Source organism: Elgaria multicarinata, chromosome 16 (assembly GCF_023053635.1).
Source record: "Elgaria multicarinata webbii isolate HBS135686 ecotype San Diego chromosome 16, rElgMul1.1.pri, whole genome shotgun sequence".
Lineage (NCBI taxonomy): Eukaryota > Metazoa > Chordata > Lepidosauria > Squamata > Anguidae > Elgaria > Elgaria multicarinata.
The window spans coordinates 5,234,706-5,253,050 of NC_086186.1; the positions used below are offsets into that span (position 1 = coordinate 5,234,706).

The following is an 18,345-nucleotide window of genomic DNA, read 5'->3' on the forward strand; positions in this document are numbered from 1 at the left end:
CCGAGGGAATGCTACGCTGTTACAGGGCTGACATTGCTGTTGTCTGGGTCACTTAGCAACTGGCGAAGCATACGATGAAAGTGAAAGATCAGATACTTAGAAGGAGAAAGAAGCTGCAGGAATTCAATAGGAAGAAGCTTTTTGTCTTTCCCCGGTTCCGTTTCAGTACTGTTCCATATTTTGGCTCTGCGCCACGTTCCAGGCTACCTGCCTTGTGGTTTAGAATTTCTAGCTTCCATTTTGGAAACAGTACCTGTGCAGGTTACTGCAGTTCTCAATTCACTTTCTCCTCTGTATCGCCAGCCCACCCTCCAGCAGCTCACAGATTAGCAAGGAGAAACAACGTCTTAATCAGAACCTTATGAAAAGGGAATATTGATACCCAGCGTTGCATCAAGTTGCGTGCTTTGCATAATCAGTGCACACATGATTAAATCACAGCGCACATAATCTCTGTGTGAGTATTGGTGTGATTATATCACAACCCCCCTTTTGATCAACGTGCAACCATGCTCCTGAATGTTAGCATCTAGCAAGGGGGGAAGACTACCATTAACTGTGTATGTAGTCCTGTCTCAACAGAGTCTGGGAATAAATTTAAAAAAGGGAAACCGGCTAATAGCTAATGCATCAGTGCTGCTTTGCAAACAAACTCAAGTCATTTAGAACCTGAAATCAGGGGAGAGATTTGGGTGGAGGAGAATGTTGTAGCCATCCCTAGTATTTACTAGCCAAAGTGTTGGGAGGAAGACCACAATAAAACAATGAGTTTGTGAAAGTGGTGATGGATCCCTAATCTATTTGCCTATTATTCTCATGCTTGACTTGCTGCAGAGGAAGTTACTAGAGAGAAGCTTAGATACTTCACCCCAGCTACCAGTGGCTACTTGAATCATAATTGAGGGATTGGTGTATATATTAGACCCAAATCACAAGTTACTTTGAAGACATATCAAGCAAGCTACATCTTCTTTTCCTTGTATTTATTTATTATCCTAAAGTAAATGCAGGGACCCAAATCTGTTTTGGAACTCCAATATGGTGCATGAGGTGCATACCCATTAACCTATGGGTATGGGTATGTGTGTATGGAACTGTAATTTGTATTGCCAAAAAGTGATTCATTAAAACAAATAGTTAGATATTTTTCAAGCTAAACATATCCAGCTCTTTAAATCGTTCCTCCTCGGATTCGGTTTCTATTTGTGTGAATCCGTCCATGTATTTGTAAATCTGTTATGATGAGTAGGGATGGAAGCACAACTCTTTTGACCTCAGGAAGTTGTAGAAGGTATGTACCTGTCCTGTTTAAATTAAGAAGACAGAGAGGAGCACATTAAAGGCCCGGTGCAGATGGCAAAATCACTGGTCTGTTTCTTTGGGGATGTGATTCTAATGACAGCTGTTTTGACACTGATTTATTCTGGGTATTAATGTCAAGTAATGTAGTGCCACTTCTGTGAATAACTGGAGAACCATCCTAAAATTAGTTCCCCTTGATTTATTGCTCAAGAAGAAATGATTGAAACACAGATGACAGAGCCTTCGCAATGATCAGGGCAGAGGCTGTCTCTAATGGCACGTGAAGTGCGTAATTTATTTTTCAGTGTAAAACTTTCCCCAGATATATATCCGGCTCCGTACATGGACCTCGAGTGTGTCCTGACACTGGCCCCGTGTAGTGATTCAGAGACCTCTCTTGATGCAAACACAGAAGTACTGCCTGCTCAACATTCAGCCAAAGCCCACTTTGTGCACATGGGGTATCATCCAATGTTAGTCCTCCTTAGAGTAGCTCCATTGAAATGAATGGGACTTAAGCTAGGCTACTACCCTCGGAGCCCAGAGTAGCCTCCCTAGCCTGGGTCTTTCCAAATGGGTCGGACTACAATCCTCACGATCCACAGCCAGAGGGACTAATTGTCATTCTGGCTGAGGATGATGGAACTTGTAGACTAATTCATCCGTCTGAGAGCCAATGTGGTGCAGAGGTTAGAGTGTTTGTTTATTTATTACATTTATATACCGCCCCATAGCCAAAGCTCTCTGAGCGGTTTACAAAACTTAAAGTATACAAAATTTAAAACCATCAAAAACATAAAAACAACAGTATCCATTTCCGGCGCCAGGTTAAGACTTTCTTCTTTGCCCAGGCTTATGGCGGCACATCTTAATCACCCACATGTTTAGTTTTTTAATGGTTTTTAATGCTTTATGTGTGTATGTTCTGTGTTTTAGAATTTTAAATTTTGTATACTCGTTTTTATCTTAATTTTAGAATTTCTGTGAACCGCCCAGAGAGCCCTGGCTATGGGAACGGTAAATAAGTGTGATAAATAAATAAATAAATAAATAAATAAATAATATAAAAATAACAGTTCTGGGGACCATTAAAAAGAAACGAACTTAGCGTTGTTAAATGCTGTTAAATGCCTGGGAGAAGAGAAAAGTCTTGACCTGGCGCCTGAAAGATAACAGTGTTAGCGCCAGGCAAGCCTCATCACGGTGAACCATTCCATAATTGGGGGGCCACCACTGAGAAGGCCCTCTCCCTTGTTGCCATCCTCCGAGCTTTCCTCGGAGTAGGCACTCGGAGGAGTACCTTAGATGTTGAACACAGTGTACAGGTAGGTTCATGTCGGGAGAGGCGTTCCAGAGAGTTTGAGACATGGGTTCAAGTTCTCAGTCAGCCATGAGGCTCACTGCGGGACTTTGGGGCCAGTCACTGACTCTCAACCTAACCTACCTCATTGGGTTGTTGTGAGGAGAAAATGGGAAGGAGGAGGCTCAGAAAAACTGCCTTGGTCTCCTTGGAGGAAAAGGCAGGATATAAATGTAACAGGGATCTTGCAGAGAAGAAGGAAGCATAGAAGCTAAGCACTGCGTTTTAAAATCAACTTTTCTACTTAGGGATGACGCATAGGCAAACATCAAGGCCTCCCCAGGATATCACGCCTTGGCTGGGCTCTTCTTGAAAGGACTTCCATCTTGTTGAAAGGACTTGGAGCTCTCCATGGTGCTGAAGGACTTCTTCTGTCCTTCTCTGTATCGCCTTGGCTACTTGCAATGCCGCATTCTCTTCCCTGGCCAACCTCCGACCCACTTTCAGCACCGGTGCCCAGCTGCAATTAATGTGCCAAAGAATCTCGGGCCAGATAGTTAGCAACGAGTGTGAGATTCTCATTCTGTTCCAGGACGGTCCATTTGATCAGGATCCCATCTTTCAAGTTGGCCTTGGCTGGTGAATCTGGACTTGAACCCACCGACATACGGATAAAAGCTTTGCTTCTTTTCTCCATGACAAGGCCATCTGCCACTCGCCTCACACTCATCTGCTTGCAGCTTGCTTTGTTTGATGATGATGATGATGATGATGATTATCAAAAGTCAAGTTTTCTTCTGATTTTGGAATCCAAGCCATCATTGTCGGGACCTGCCAGCTCTCAGAGCCCATTGGATGGGACTTACTCAGAAGTAAATGATGGGAACAGGAGGAGTGATCTCCCGTAGGAGACAGCTGCTTTAAAGGACGCTTTGCCTTTGGACCTGGGGACAGGAGAGAAATTAGTTTGGTTTATGTTCTTATACAAACTGACCTAATCCAGACATCAGAATGCAACAATCCTTTGGTTTCTGCACCTTTCCGAATTTTGCGCTGCAAAAAATATGAAATGAATTTTTTTCCCCATTGGAAAAATATGGACAAAAATGCTTACATTAGGGGAAATGGCATGCAAAAATGTATATATGCATACATGTTTTTTCTACATATGAGAATGCACATGGGAACGTGCATGAATGTTTGTGCGGAGTTTGTTTTAATTCACAAACTCATAAGGAAACAGGATGAAATGGATCTGTGCTTTAAAAGGTGGTGCTGTTATGGAAAGTAAAACAAGACAGTTTCATCTATCCTTCCTGTGGACCCTGCCAAATTCAAGCACTTGGACATAACCCCCCCTTCCTGGTTTCCCCTGCTGCACAGGATCCCCCATGATCACTTCCTGGACTCCAAGAACAACGATGGTGTTGACCCTGGACAGAGGCCATGATTAGAAGATGCAGTGCTTACCTAGGGGAGATGCCTCCTTTTCATCAAATGTTGCTCTGGAGGGCAAGAGCCCGATATAAGTGATTCAAGGACTGGTGTGGAGCAAAGAGTGATGGACGCAGGAGTGACCCATAGAGGAGCCAGTCCTGGAACAAAATCAATGGAGCAGGCTTGGCCCAGGAACCCCATCCTTTTCTAAATTAAGAGATCATGGAGTAGGAACAAGCAATAAAGCTGTGAAAGGGTTCTCTTTGCATTCTTGATTATTCCCCAGGATGCTATATTAGCAATCCAGAAACTTAAGCAAATGTTGTTATTGCATTTCCCTGATTAGAAGCAATGCTCAAAATTAAACCAGGCTGTCTTGGGGGAGTTAGGGAAAAGCCTACGCTGCAGCTTGTTTCATATCCATTTGGGCAGCTTTTGATACCTTACTGATGCAGTTGAAATATTTGAAAGTGGTGCATTCGGCTTCTGCCAGAGCACAACCTGCCATCTGGGATGCTGAATCACATCTGCTTCTTTGCAGTGCAAGCCGTTATAGTAGAGAATAGATGGGGATGCTGGGAGTTGTAGTCCAACCATCTGGAGGGCACCAGGTTGGGGAAGGCTGCAGCAGGGTAAGATAAAACTAAATGAGAAAGGCATTTGTTCTTGCTGGTGGTCCATTTTCCCTTCCTCACATTGCCATTCCAATGTGGATGCCACGAGAGTCTGCTTGGAATTCTCTTGCTGTAAGTGTACACCAGTTGCTGGGGAACATGGGTGGGAGGGTGTTGTTACACCTGTGTCCTGCTTGTTGGGTCCCTGGTCGATGGCTCGTTGGCCACTGTGTGAACAGGGTGCAGGACTAGATGGACCCTTGGTCTGATTGAGCCTCAGGGCTCTTCTGATGTTCTTAAGTGTCTGTGTTTGCAGGCTGGAGAGCATGTTTGAAAATGGTCCTGGGTTGCCTCCCTTTCCAGCACCGCACAGTAAGTCTGTAGGACAGCCGTTGGGGCAATGCCACTTCCGACCTGAACTTGTGCCCATCTATTTCTCACACTCCTGAAAAGTTAGACCATGCTGGGCTTTCCTTCTGTGCAGACCTTTAATTTGGATGTAACCAGCAGAACAATTATGGCTAAATTGAATCTGATCGATATGCTTGGATTGTCGTCAGTGCTCAGTAAAAGGGAGATCATTTTGCTCTGGAGAAAATTGAAATTATACTCTTACTTGAATTGCCCTGAAGAAGGACCTCATAAGTCCAAAACGTGTCTGCAATAACAAATAAATATTTTCTAAGACCTATCTCTGTTTCCATCCCTTGCCCTTGGCTTTTTTCCCTGTTCAGAAGACACCTTAAACCACCATGGTTAAGGCTTTTTTTGTTAACAAAAAGTCTTAACCACTGTGGTTTAAGGTGTCTCCAGAGCAGGGCCAGGGTTGACAAAACTGGGCTAGATAGACCAAGGGTCTGACTCAACATAAGGCAGCTTACTGTTTTCCTAAAGCATCTGGATGCATTAGAGAGCCTTCAGTGCAAACAGAGGTCACAAGGTGGGAATATTGCCCAGCAGCTTAGATGGGGCCAATTAAGTTTCCTGTTAGCCTGGGTCTCTTGCGTATAAAAAGGCTACTATGTTCAGTATGTTCTGTAGTAGTTGTTGTTTCATTCCATTAGAACCCTGGCTTGATTTTCTCTGCTGTTTTAAGCTTTTGGCTTCTTAGCCATGAGACTACCTGTCTATGACTCAGTAAAATTTGCGAAGCTCTTTGATTCCTAGATACAGTCTGGTTTATTCAGCCACTCTGCTAACACATTATGATAAGGGGCAGGAGTTGATGCTTAATTAGGTTTCTTGGTTCTTTTCAAGCAAAATAGTAAGGACCTGGAGACAAAGTGAGGGATTCCTGAATGAGGTATAGATTGGAATTAGCCAGCTGTGAAAGTAGATGAGTGAAGAATTTGTGTCCCATGTGTAACCAGATTATTCCCTAAGGAAAGCTAGCCTTCATAAGATCCAGCACTAGAATGGTAACATTTGTTTGGTTGTCTCCCAGAGACAAATTGGCAGTAGTTTGACGACGCTGCCGGTTTTAGAAAGACTTTTTATTTCTCCGTTAGCAAAAAATATTACACAGATGGAGTGCTCGATGCTCTGTGTTCAATGGCTTTGGACAACGGCATTACATATTTCATCTTTTCACGGGTAATGTGAAGGAGAGATTCCATTGCAGGAAACAACTGTGGTTGTACAGGCAGACCTCTCTCTCCCTCTCCCCCATGAAAGTATGGAAGTTGGCACATGGGAGATTGCCAGCATAAAGTCAATAAATAAATACATAAAATTAGGTAGGTGTCTATTCAGAACCTTGGGGTGTCCATTTTATCCTTGTTTCTTTACACTTTTAGGGCTGAGTCTGTGGGACCCCGTCTTTTTTTTCCTTTTCTGTTCCCCTCCCTCCTTTTTTTCCTAGTACAAAGAACTGTGTTTGACATTTGTCACCTGCATTGGGAGGAAGCTAGCCATTGCCACCAAGAGACCAGTGTGCCAGTGTGCATCATAAGCAAGCTGCAAGGCATACACATGTTCACATAAGCTTCCATTGGAAGGTTTATTCCATATAATGCAGGAACTACCATGATTCCTGCATTGAGCAGGGGGTTGGACTCGATGGCCTTGAAGGCCCCTTCCAACTCTGCTATTCTATGATTCTATGATTCTATGAATGGATCACCGCTGCTTCATTCTTGGTGGAAACTCTCTCATTTGGCTTCGTGGAAAGCCTCCACTTGGGGAAGGCTGCTCTATATTGAGCAGGCCATGATGATTTAGTGTTGACCTCTTTTTCAAAACCCATTAAGTAGTCAAATTCCCATGGATACGGACAGAGAATAAAAACCAGGATAGTGTCATGGGAATGAGACTTATCTTCACCCTTCACTAAGGGCGTGTCTACACCATGCCTTATCTTCGGGATCATCCTGTGATCATCCCTGAGCATCCACATGAAACACAGCGGATCCCGGGGGCAGGGAGGGATGATACCTCCATTTCTCCAGGATAACTGGGGTGGCTTTTACCGTGATTTTTCCCGTGGTCTCGACAGCTGTCCCAGCTTCATCCTGCCTCCTCCCGAGTAAATGTGAGGAGGCGGGAACTGGCACGGAGCTCTTCAGGTGCTCCGTGCCCATCAGGGGTGGGGGAAAGCAGGATTGGGTGGTTTGTTTGTTTTTTTAAAAAAACACATTTGCATTGAAGCGCATGTGCGCTCATCTTCAATAAAAACAATAATAACGGCGGATGTGATCTCTCTCATTCCTCCTGGGATGTTGCGCGCGTCTGCCCAAAGGGGAGGATCTTGCGAGCAGAATATTGTGAGATCCTCCCTCTCCCTCCCCTGGTCTAGACATGCCCTAAGGCATCCCATGAAGTTGATTGGTGGGAGATTCAGGACAGATAAAAGGAAGGACTTCTTCACACAGGGCATGGTCAAACTGTGAAATCCGCTACTGCAAGAGTGATGGCCACCAATTTGGATGGCTTTAAAAGGGGGCTAGACAATTTCTTGGAGGAGAAGACTATCATTGGCTACAAGTCCTGATGGCTTTATGCTACCTTCAGCATCAGAGTCAGTGTGCATTGCTATCTTTTCAGCACCAGGCCAAGACTTTTCTCTCCACCCAGGCATTTAGCAATATGTGATGAGCCTCGCCGATCCTGGATCAGTTTTTAGGTTCATGGCTTAAAGTTGCTTATATGTAGTTGTTTTTAGATGTATGTTTTGATGTATGTTGTATGTCTTTGTGGTTTTAAAGTTTTATATTGTTTTTAATTGTTTTAATCTCATGTAAACCTCCCAGAGGGCTTCAGCTATGGGGCGGTATAGAAATGTAAACAACAACAAAAACAAAAACATGGGCAGGAGGTTGCTGATGCACTCGTGTCCTGCAGTTGATAGCTGTTTGGCTGCTGTGTGAACAGGACTCTAGACGAGATGGACCCTTGGTCTGACCCAGCAGGGCTCTTCTTGTGTCCTTATGTCTTGCACCATGTGATCAACAGGCTACCCTCTCCTTCTTTCCCACAGATAACCTTTTTCATGCTGTTGTCAGCAGTCTGCGTGATGCTGAACTTGGCTGGTTCCATTCTCTCCTGTCAGAACGCTCAGCTGGTAAACTCCTTGGAAGGGTGTCAACTGGTGAGTAAGGAAACCCACATATTTCCCCCCTGAAATAGTCATTGATTTAATTTTAAATCAAATGGAACAGAGAATAGAAATTGCAAGAATCAATTTATATCTTCCTACTTTAAATAGTAAAAGGCTGTTTTTATTTCTGTTTTGAAACTCGAGGGTGAGTTCTTTTCGTCTCAAGGGTTTAGCGTGATGCCATCAAACACTGGTCGTGATTACTCTGGGTACTTCCTAGGGAACCCTGTGTGCTGTGCGGTGGCTAGTGATGGCTGTATTTGATGAGTGCTGGACTAGATGGACCCTTGGTCTGATCCAGCATGGCATTTCTTAGAATCATAGAATAGCAGAGTCGGAAGGGGCCTACAAGGCCATCGAGTCCAACCCCCTGCTCAGTGCAAGAATCCACCCTAAAGCATCCCTGACAGGTGGTTGTCCAGCTGCCTCTTGAAGGCCTCTAGTGTGGGAGAGCCCACCACCTCCCTAGGTAACTGATTCCATTGTCGTACTGCTCTAACAGTCTGGAAGCTTTTCCTGATGTCCAGCTGGAATCTTATGTTCTTATGTTCTATATCCATCTCCCAGCACTCATCAAATTGGCTGAGAATGAACTATTTCTGCCCCCAGATTGGGAAACTTGCTTCTTCTTAGCCAATACAATACCCATCCAATATTCCTGTCTGAAACACTACAGAGCTGCTGCATGTCATTACTGAGCTAGATGGACCAGTGGTTTGACTCCGTTTAAGGCAGCTTCCAACGTTGAGTCAGCACATGAGGGCTACAGCTTCGTGAGAACGTAGGGCCCATGGCTCAATGTTAGAGCTGCTGCTTTTCATGCAGAAGGTCCCAGGTTCAATCCTCATCATCTCCAGGTGGGGCTAGGAGAAACACCCACCTGAAACCCCAGAGAGCTGCTGCTGCTGCCAGTCAGTGTTGACAATAGTGGGCTTGATGGACCAGTGATTTGACTCAGTATAGGCCGCTTCCTTTGTTTCTTGACAGTCTTTTAGAATTTAAAAAAGCAATAAGCAGGCCTATCCAGTGAAATTTTAGAGTGTTTTAAGGATGTTTTAATCATGTATGCTATGTTTTTAATCAGTTTTTAATGTGTTTTATATACATTGTTGTTCCCTGCCTCGATCCAATGGAGAGACAGGTAAGAAATATATTATCATAGAATCATAGAATAGCAGAGTTGGAAGGGGCCTACAAGGCCATCAAGTCCAACCCCCTGCTCAATGCAGGAATCCACCCTGAAGCATCCCTGACAGATGGTTGTCCAGCTGCCTCTTGAATGCTTCTAGTGTGGGAGAGCCCACCACCTCCCTAGGACACTGGTTCCATTGTCATACTGCTCTAACAGTCAGGAAGTTTTCCTGATGTCCAGCTGGAATCTGGCTTCCTGTAACTTGAGCCCGTTATTCCGTGTCCTGCTTATTCCGTTATTAATTATAATATAATTCCATTATTATTATTATTATTATTCCTGTGGTTTAGCAGCATAAAGCGCTATGCAGAGGGTCTTCCATCTACTGCTAGTCAGGCAGCAGCAAACGCGGGCAGAAGGGACTTCAATGGAGGGAGGGAGAGGTTGAGTTCTTCCCTGACTCGATAAATATCAGAGCCAAATAAGGACTTGCTGGGGGAAGGTCAAGTAACATTTATCTTGCATCTGAGATAGTAAGTATGAGCTATCTACGTTCATATTCTGAACCACAGAATTGCAAAGTTTGGCTTACAGAGGGTTCTTTTCTCTTTATTAACAATTTTATTGTTTTCTACAAAGGCATAGAAAAAAAGCCAAGCAAAGAAAGAAAACAGAACAGAACTTCACACACTTAACTAACAATACGATACAATACATCTAATAAAAACAAATATGCAAAACATCTAAGGCCATACTCCATTTGAGGCAATCGTCATGTCAGACATATAGGCTATCAGTTACTTCACTTTAGCCGGCCCAGTGTTATGTATTGAGACCACAGATTATATGTAAAACCCACAGGCAAATACATCATTCTTTTGCAACTCTTGTATATACTCTGTCAGAGGTTTCCAGTCCAATACGAATGAGGTTGTTGATTTTTCTCTTACTAGTGCCGTAAGCTTGGCCATCTCCACCAGCTCCAAAACCTTAAGCAGCCGTTCCTCCGTTGATGGTCCTTGTGTATTTTTCCAGTATTGCGTGTAGAGCAGTCTGGCAGCTGTTGTCATGTACAGGAACAACGTTCCTCCTTTTTCTTTAAGTTGATCATCCGTAAGTCCCAACAAGAATGTTTCTGGTTTCATTTGTAGATTTGTACTTACAGAGGGTTCTAAAGATGGATGATAACCCTAGTTAAGCAGCAAAGACAAGGAAATTAGGTTGCAAGCTAAATTTCACATATTGATGTGAACTAGTCTTCTAATACTATCCCTGCAGGCTTTGGGTAGTTCAAATGTCTTTACCTTCCAACTTTCAAATGTAACCTTTTATAATTGGGAAGGAGAGGCTGAGCAAGCTACCTGTTTATCATTCCGGTGACAAATGAGCCCCTCAGTCATGGGTGAAAACATGCAAAAGCTTTAAAAGATGTAGCGAACATGATTACAGTTTAATCAGGGGTCTGCTCGGTCTTTAAATTTAATGAGATATATAAATTGGTAAGATGATGGCGTTGGAAATGCAATCCAACAGGGGGAAATTTGAAGAGAAGAAACACCAAGGAAATTGCAGAATAAATCAAACTGATTGTGTTAGGGGGTTCGTTTCTGGTCCCAAAGTGGTAAAAATTACCTTTGGAAGGTAGTTTTATTGATTCAGGCTTAAGAATGGCAACTCTAAATATAATTCATACCTTCTTATAGTCACAAATGAGAAATTGGGATTATTAAGCTCTAGGAAACGTTAGTTCATTTTGTGCTACGAAATCTGGTTATACCTTTTCCATCTTTCTCTATTTATAATTTTAATTAAAAGTTGACTCTCTGACAGCATTTCCACTGTTCCATTGGTCTGTTTTCCTTTTATGGCAACTTATGCATTTGTTTTCCTTGAGTGTTAAAGCTGGCCCACAAAGGAAGTCGATGGGGCTCTTTTAGATGCATGGCGTTCACTCATGGGAAGCAGGCCGGCATCTGATTAAGACCCCCTAATAGTGTGAATGCATCTCATAGAGTCCTGGTAATCTGAAACAGGAGGCAGAAGCTCAGTGTCAGATGCCTCCCTACATTTTGCATTTCAATCAGGCCATTTTGTCTGCTACTTTCTACATGCCGGCCTCTTGAAATGAATCCAAGCTATAAAGGAAAATGTTACCTTCTGCCTAGCGTGGACGTTACTTGTGTGTGAGTTTGCAACAACGGCAACATTAGCTCGCTTGTTCCCAAATGCTTGGGAAGGGTAACTGCATAAACATGTTCAAAATAGCCACTAAAAATCAATGAAATACGACAAATGTTGCACATTATCTAAAACTCCACCCCAAATGCAAGTCTAATGAGTGAGTGACATGATCAGAAATAATGTGTTGCAGAGCTCTTCCTAGAATGTACCATCCTGGACTGTGGGTATGTGGGAGGAGGGAGTGTTTCCTGGCTGAAATAGACAATCTGTACCCATGGCAAGCTAGGATACCACCCCTCTGTATTAATTCTAAAACGGTTTAGTCCAGAAGGAGCTATACTGTGAGATATAAACACAGAGACACTCTTTTTTCCTTTTTTTTACTATGTTGTTTTGACTTTTGTTTTTGAACTGCCCATAGAGCTTTGGTTGTCTGTAACAAATAAACAAACGAGTTGGAATGGCCCTTAGTTTGATACAGCTAGCAGTTCAACCAGGCGTTCACAACTGCCAGGGTTGGACACATTGTGCCTGCTCTATCTGAATGAAGGCATGGCTGCTGGCATCCCTAGGCATAGCCAATGCAATGGTACACCCTTATAGATCAACTGCAGAGGACAAATGTATAACTCTGCCCCCCCCCCCCCCCGGACTACTCCCTGTTAGTTTCTGCCTTTAGAGTTTGGCACTTGGTTCCTCCTGAGAAATTCACAAGGGTGACATGACGGAAATATCCACTACCGAACAAAGCCCTATGAAGAGAGACTGAAAGAACTGGGCATGTTTAGCCTGGAGAAGAGAAGATTGAGGGGAGACATGATAGCACTCTTCAAAGACTTGCAAGGTTGTCCCACAGAGGAGGGCCAGGATCTCTTCTCGATCCTCCCGGAGTGCAGGACACGGAATAATGGGCTCAAGTTACAGGAAGCCAGATTCCGGCTGGACATCAGGAAAAACTTCCTGACTGCTAGAGCAGTATGACAATGGAACCAATGACCTAGGGAAGTTGTGGGCTCTCCCACACTAGAGGCATTCAAGAGGCAGCTGGGCAACCATTTGTCAAGTATGCTGTAGGGTGGATTCCTGCATTGAGCAGGGGGTTGGACTCGATGGCCTTATAGGCCCATTCCAGCTCTACTGTTCTATGATTCCCAGTTGTCTGTCCCATGACCAAACTATTTTGCATTGCCCCTCTTTTCGGAGGGCTCCACATCCTGCTAGTTCTGCAGCTCCCGCCAAGCTATGTGTCAACACTTAAAATGGCATCTGAGCTACTTTACAGATTCCTGCTTCTGTCAAGGTGTGATATATTTGGGCTTCCCATATGCCGTGAAGTTTGGTGTTGGAAGCAGGTATAATTTTCCCTTTTTCTTCTTTGCTGTCATCACTACCTCCCTGCTAATTAACCAGGCAGATGGCCAGTGCTTATAAATGCAAAACCGTTTTGTTCCCTCCTTTAACACCAAAATAGAATTTTGCTCAGAAGAAATGATCTGCTGAAATATGCAGTGAAAGGATCCAAATTTGAAAGGAAATATGCAGAGCTGATGCCAGGTTGAACATGGGATCTGTGTCACGGATTTGGCTCTGCCAGGGCACAACGGAGATCCTCTTCTCTCTTGGGCAACATTGACCTAATACAACCTTCCCCAACCTGGGGACTTCCATACGTGTTGGACTACACTTTCCATCAATCCTGGCTAGCATGGTCAGTGGCATGGTCAGATGATGGAAGCTGTTGTTCAAGACATCTGCAGGGTGCCCGGCTCCCAAAATGAAATAGTTTGTCCAAATGGGCAAGGGTGGGGACCTATTTTCAAATCCAACATCTACCCTGCTTCCACTGTAGCCTTGAGTCTCCATCTCCCATTGAGAGGATGGGAAAGTAATTGCCTACTTGAGAGATATGTGAGAATCGGGTTGCCATTCTAAGCTTACTTGGAAATCCATGAGGCATACTTCCTTCAAGGTGGTAGGAATCAGGAGAGAGTCCCACTGACCAAAATGTAAAGAGGTTTGGAAGGCACAGCTGGATGTCAGCAATGGTCACTCTCCCCAGAGTCGGGGTCTAGAGTGGAAGGGAGCTGGCTGTCAGCCCAAATTATCCAGATGCGTAGGGCCAAAACAGGCAGGGGTCAAGGACTAAAGCAACAGTCAGAGAAGAAGGATGTGAAGATGCAGCACTGGAGGGTGGTGTCTCCGATGTCAGTGGGGCGGGGCATGTGCTCTGGGTTTCAGTCAGAACTCTAAAGGAACTACCCAAGCTGTGGAAGCTGACATCAAAGAAATGTAAACCCTCCTCCTCTTTTGATGCTGTTATTCAAGGGTGGGGAGGCCATGGCCCAGCGGTAGATCACTTGTTTGCATGCAGAAGGTCCCAGGTTCAACCCTCGGCAACTGCTGAAGGCCTGGAGAGCTGCTGGCAGCCAGTGTTGACAATATGGGGCTAGATGGACCAAAGGTCTGACTCAGTATAAGGCAGCTTCCTATATAAGTTTTTAAGATTTGTACTTTAAGTTTTTATTGTGTGAAGATAGATGTTCAGGGTTGTAGACCACCTTGGAGACCCTTTTAAAGGCTGAAAGGCATCATCATCATCATCATCACCCAGAAAAGCTCCACTAGACAGCATCACTGCCACAGATGAGGCCCAATCTATGAGCCTTCTCCTCTGTTCAATTGGATTCATCATGAATACATGGGGTGTGAAGAAGTATTTCCTTCACTCAGCCCCTGAACTTTATACCATTCAGCTTTACACCATTGGGTAAATGAGTATTCTGCAGGAACTCCCTCCCTCCCTCCCTCTCTCTCTCTCTCTCTCCCTCCCCCTCTCCCTCTCCCTCTCCCTCTCTCTCTCCCCCTCCCCCTCCCCCTCCCCCTTACTCCACACCGTTCATAATTTCATAAAGCGCTGTCATGTCCCTTTTCCACATATGCAGAACATATTTCGGCGAAGGGCGTCTTGACATCAGGCAGCCGATCAAACTGCACCGCATTCTGTGTCAGTCAACCTTGCGGAACAAATTGTGATGGTTTATTCCTGCCTGTCAGTTGGATAGGATCCTCTGCGCCACTAATGATATATATTTTTAATGCTTTTGCTGTGTGATGGCAAGGAAGACAGCTTTTGGCTCGGCTTGTTAAAAATTATTTTCTCAGTGTTGGAGCTTTCAGTTCATAGGTGTTATTTCTGCAACCATAACAACTGGGAAACCTTTTTTAAATGGCACCATATTTTGCTAATCCCTGTTTTCATGAGGATTGAATCACAAGCCACATATAAGCACTCATCTTTCTGGTGTGCAAGCCCTGGCAAAATGAATTTGAGGTTGCACAACACCTCTGCTGGGTTGAGGACCCCCCCCCCTTCCTCCTCCTCCTCCTTCTCCTCCTCTTCTTCTTCTTCTTCTTCTTCTTCAAAAAATAGCCTACAACACCTTCTCTTCTACTGGAGCGTGTTCAGAGGAGGGCAACCAGGATGATCTGGGGTCTGGAAACAAAGCCCTATGAAGAGAGACTGAAAGAACTGGGCATGTTTAGCCTGGAGAAGAGAAGATTGAGGGGAGACATGACAGCACTCTTCAAATACTTAAAAGGTTGTCACACAGAGGAGGGCCAGGATCTCTTCTCGATCCTCCCAGAGTGCAGGACACGGAATAACGGGCTCAAGTTAAAGGAAGCCAGATTCTGGCTGGACATCAGGAAAAAATTCCTGACTGTTAGAACAGTACGACAATGGAAGCAGTGACCTAGGGAGGTTGTGGGCTCTCCCACACTAGAGGCATTCAAGAGGCAGCTATAGAACCATCTGTCAGGTATGCTTTAGGGTAGATTCCTGCATTAAGCAGAGGGTTGGACTCGATGGCCTTGTAGGCCCCTTCCAACTCTGCTATTCTATGATTCTATGATTCTTCGATCAGAATAAATCCAGCGCAATTTTCTTGTCCTTACTTTCAAATCCCTCTTTGGCATTTCCCCCTCCCATTTCTCTTCTCTGATATCCCAAAACATCCCTACCAGTGACCTTTGCTTCTCCAGCTTCACCACTCTCCATTGTGAAGAGGCCTCCAGCCCTCACCAGTGACTTTCGTGATATTCCTTTGCTGCTCCTGATGCTTGGAACTGCCTCCCCAAACACCTCTGTGACACAACCTCTCTTGCATCCTTCAAATGCCGCTTTGAAACCATTTTCTATGAAGCAAACCCCCGTCCCACACTTCCCATGCCCTTCTAAGCACCTGTAGCTGAAACAATTGTGTTTCCTCTGAAGCTTCCTGTGTTGTATTTTGAAGTGTAACCTCACCGGGGCAGAGGCCTGTCCCCTTGTACTCTAGAAAGAGTCCTCTTGTACTCTATATTTATACAGCTGGTCCTATTACAGCAGCCACAGTCGTGGCTGCTGTATGTTAAGGCCCGTCAGTAATCTGAGCATTCTACCATTATAATTTATTAGCGGGGGGGGAAGGGGAATTTAGGGTCCTAAAATGAAAAATATTTCAGGAATCTTTCTGAAACGCGGTACTGCCAGAAAGAAATGCTGGCTTTACATTCCCTGCGCGTTTCAGGGAGATTCCTGAAATATTGAGGTCTGGGTGGGAGTTTAAAGCAGAAAAAGGGAGAGAAAGTCTGTCCGTCACAATCTGCTTTGTTTTTCTCGGGGGGTGGCGACTTTTTTTTTGCGCACTCGTAGCGCAAAAGGGGAAGCCTCCCGGCGTAATCCATAAACAGGATTAAATTCCCCTATCTATCCGATTGATGGAATGGCCTTTCTTTTTTCGAAAGACCGTTCCATCAATTTTTAATTAATTTTTAAAATCCCCATGTTTCTCAATGGGGAATCTGATAAGCTCACGCATGCGCGTGAGCTTCAGAATCCCCAGAGAGAGGAGGGAGAAGCAGGGAGAGCGCGGCCGGCGCTCATCCCCGTCGGGCCAGGTAAGTGGGGTGAGGGGGCTTCTCGGGAACCAGGCGTGGCGGCGGGGGAAGCCGGGGGGGGGGGGAAGTCGCCCCCCACACCCCGGCTTCACCTTGTCCGTCGGCGGCTGGCCCAGGTTTCAATCAATTGAGCGCCCGGTTCCACCCGAAAACAAGGCCGCAATTGCGGCCTTGCTTTCGGGTGGAACCGGGCGCTCAATTGATTGAAACCTGGGCCTGTCTCCGAAGGTTTCAATTGAGCCCCCGGCTTCGGATGGAGCCGGGCGCTCAATTGAAACCCGGGGCCTGCCGTGGGGGGAGTTTGCCTGGCCTCCGCTGCTGCCTACCGCAGCAGCAGCGGAGACCTGGACCGTGGGGGTTGGGGATTTCCCAGGGCCTCGCCGCCGCCACTGCAGCAGCAACTACTGCGACGGCAGGCCGGGGCCCAGGGAACGCACAGGGCCGCGCTGGGGTGGGGAGATCTCTGGGCCCCGGCCTGCCGGTGCCGTAGGAACTACGACGATGGCAAGCTGGGGCCCAGGGACCAGGCCGAGGCGCGCTGGGGGGGGAGGGGGCCCTAGCCGGGGTGGGGGAGAGAGGAGGTTCTTACCTTCTTCCTCGTTCCAGGCACGGTGGGAAATGGAGTCCTTACAGTAATAGGAAGTGTCGCAATAGCCCTTTGCGACACTTCCTGTTGGGACGCCATTTCCCATGAAGCTTGGATGAAGAAGGAGGTAAGCACCTCCTCTCCTCTCCTTACCCCACCCTGGCGGAGGGGGGGAGTGAGAGGAGAGGGGGCCCGCGTCGCTGGGGTGGGGGGGCACGGGGAGCTTCCCTATCCAGGGAAGCGCTGGGGTGTGTGTGTGTGTGTGTGTGTGTGTGTGTTATTCCCTAGTCTCCGCTGCTGCCAACCGCGGCAGCGGCAGGAGGCTAGAGAATCAATCACACACACACACACACACACACACACACACACACACACACACACAGAGCTGACTTGGGCAGAGGGGGGGGGAGGAGAGGAGAGGGGGCCCGAGTCGCTGGGGTGGGGGGGCACGGGGAGCTTCCCTATCCTCGAGGGAAGCGCTGGGGTGTGTGTGTGTGTGTGTTATTCCCTGGTCTCTGCTGCTGCAGGAGGCTAGAGAATCACACACACACACACACACACAGCTGACTTGGGCGGAGGTGGGGGAAGGAGAGGAGAGGGGGTGCTTACCTTCTTCCTCGTCGCAGGGTTGGTGGGAAATGCACTTTTCAGCGTGACAGGAAGTGTCGCAATAGCCCTTTGCGACACTTCCTGTTATGGGACGCCATTTCCCACCAAGTCTGCAAGGAAGAAGCAGATAAGAACCTCCTCTCCTTCCCCTCCCACTCCGGGTCAAATTCCCCTGGTGCAGGTGGGGGTCACAGGTAAGCACCTCCTCTCCTCCCCCCCCCCTCCGGCATGTTTAGATGGGAAAGTCCTACAACTCCCAGCATGCCAGAGCTATTGTGGCTGGCTAGGGCATGCTGGGACTTGTAGGACTTCAACACCCCCCCCCCCCCCGTCTAAACATGCATAGGATTGTGCCTTAAAGTAGGGTAACCATATGAAAAGGAGGACAGGGCTCCTGTATCTTTAACAGTAATGTAGAAAGGGGAATTTCAGTGGGTGTCAGTTAAAGCTGCAGAAGCCCTGCCCTCTTTTGTATCTGGCCACTCTACTATAGCTAGTGTAGCTTTGGCTGTTGTGATGAAGGGAGAATTTCACCCTCTTCGGTTGACACCTGCTGAAATTCCCTTTTCTACTCTGTTTTTATTTTCATTTTACCTTGTACACCGCTCTGAAATTTTTCAATGGGGAGCGGTATATAAATATTCTAAATAA

General features: G+C 46.0%; 1 protein-coding gene across 1 annotated transcript in view; it reads left to right on the top strand.

The window, feature by feature from the left end:
- ENTREP2 (endosomal transmembrane epsin interactor 2) overlaps positions 1 to 18,345 on the top strand; it is a 204,949-nt gene that overhangs the window by 117,428 nt on the left and 69,176 nt on the right. Inside the window, exon 3 of the mRNA XM_063142264.1 lies at positions 8,129 to 8,239. Within this exon, the coding sequence (XP_062998334.1) occupies positions 8,141 to 8,239 (99 nt within the window). The 5' untranslated portion in view covers positions 8,129 to 8,140. The remainder of the gene's footprint in view (positions 1 to 8,128; positions 8,240 to 18,345) is intronic.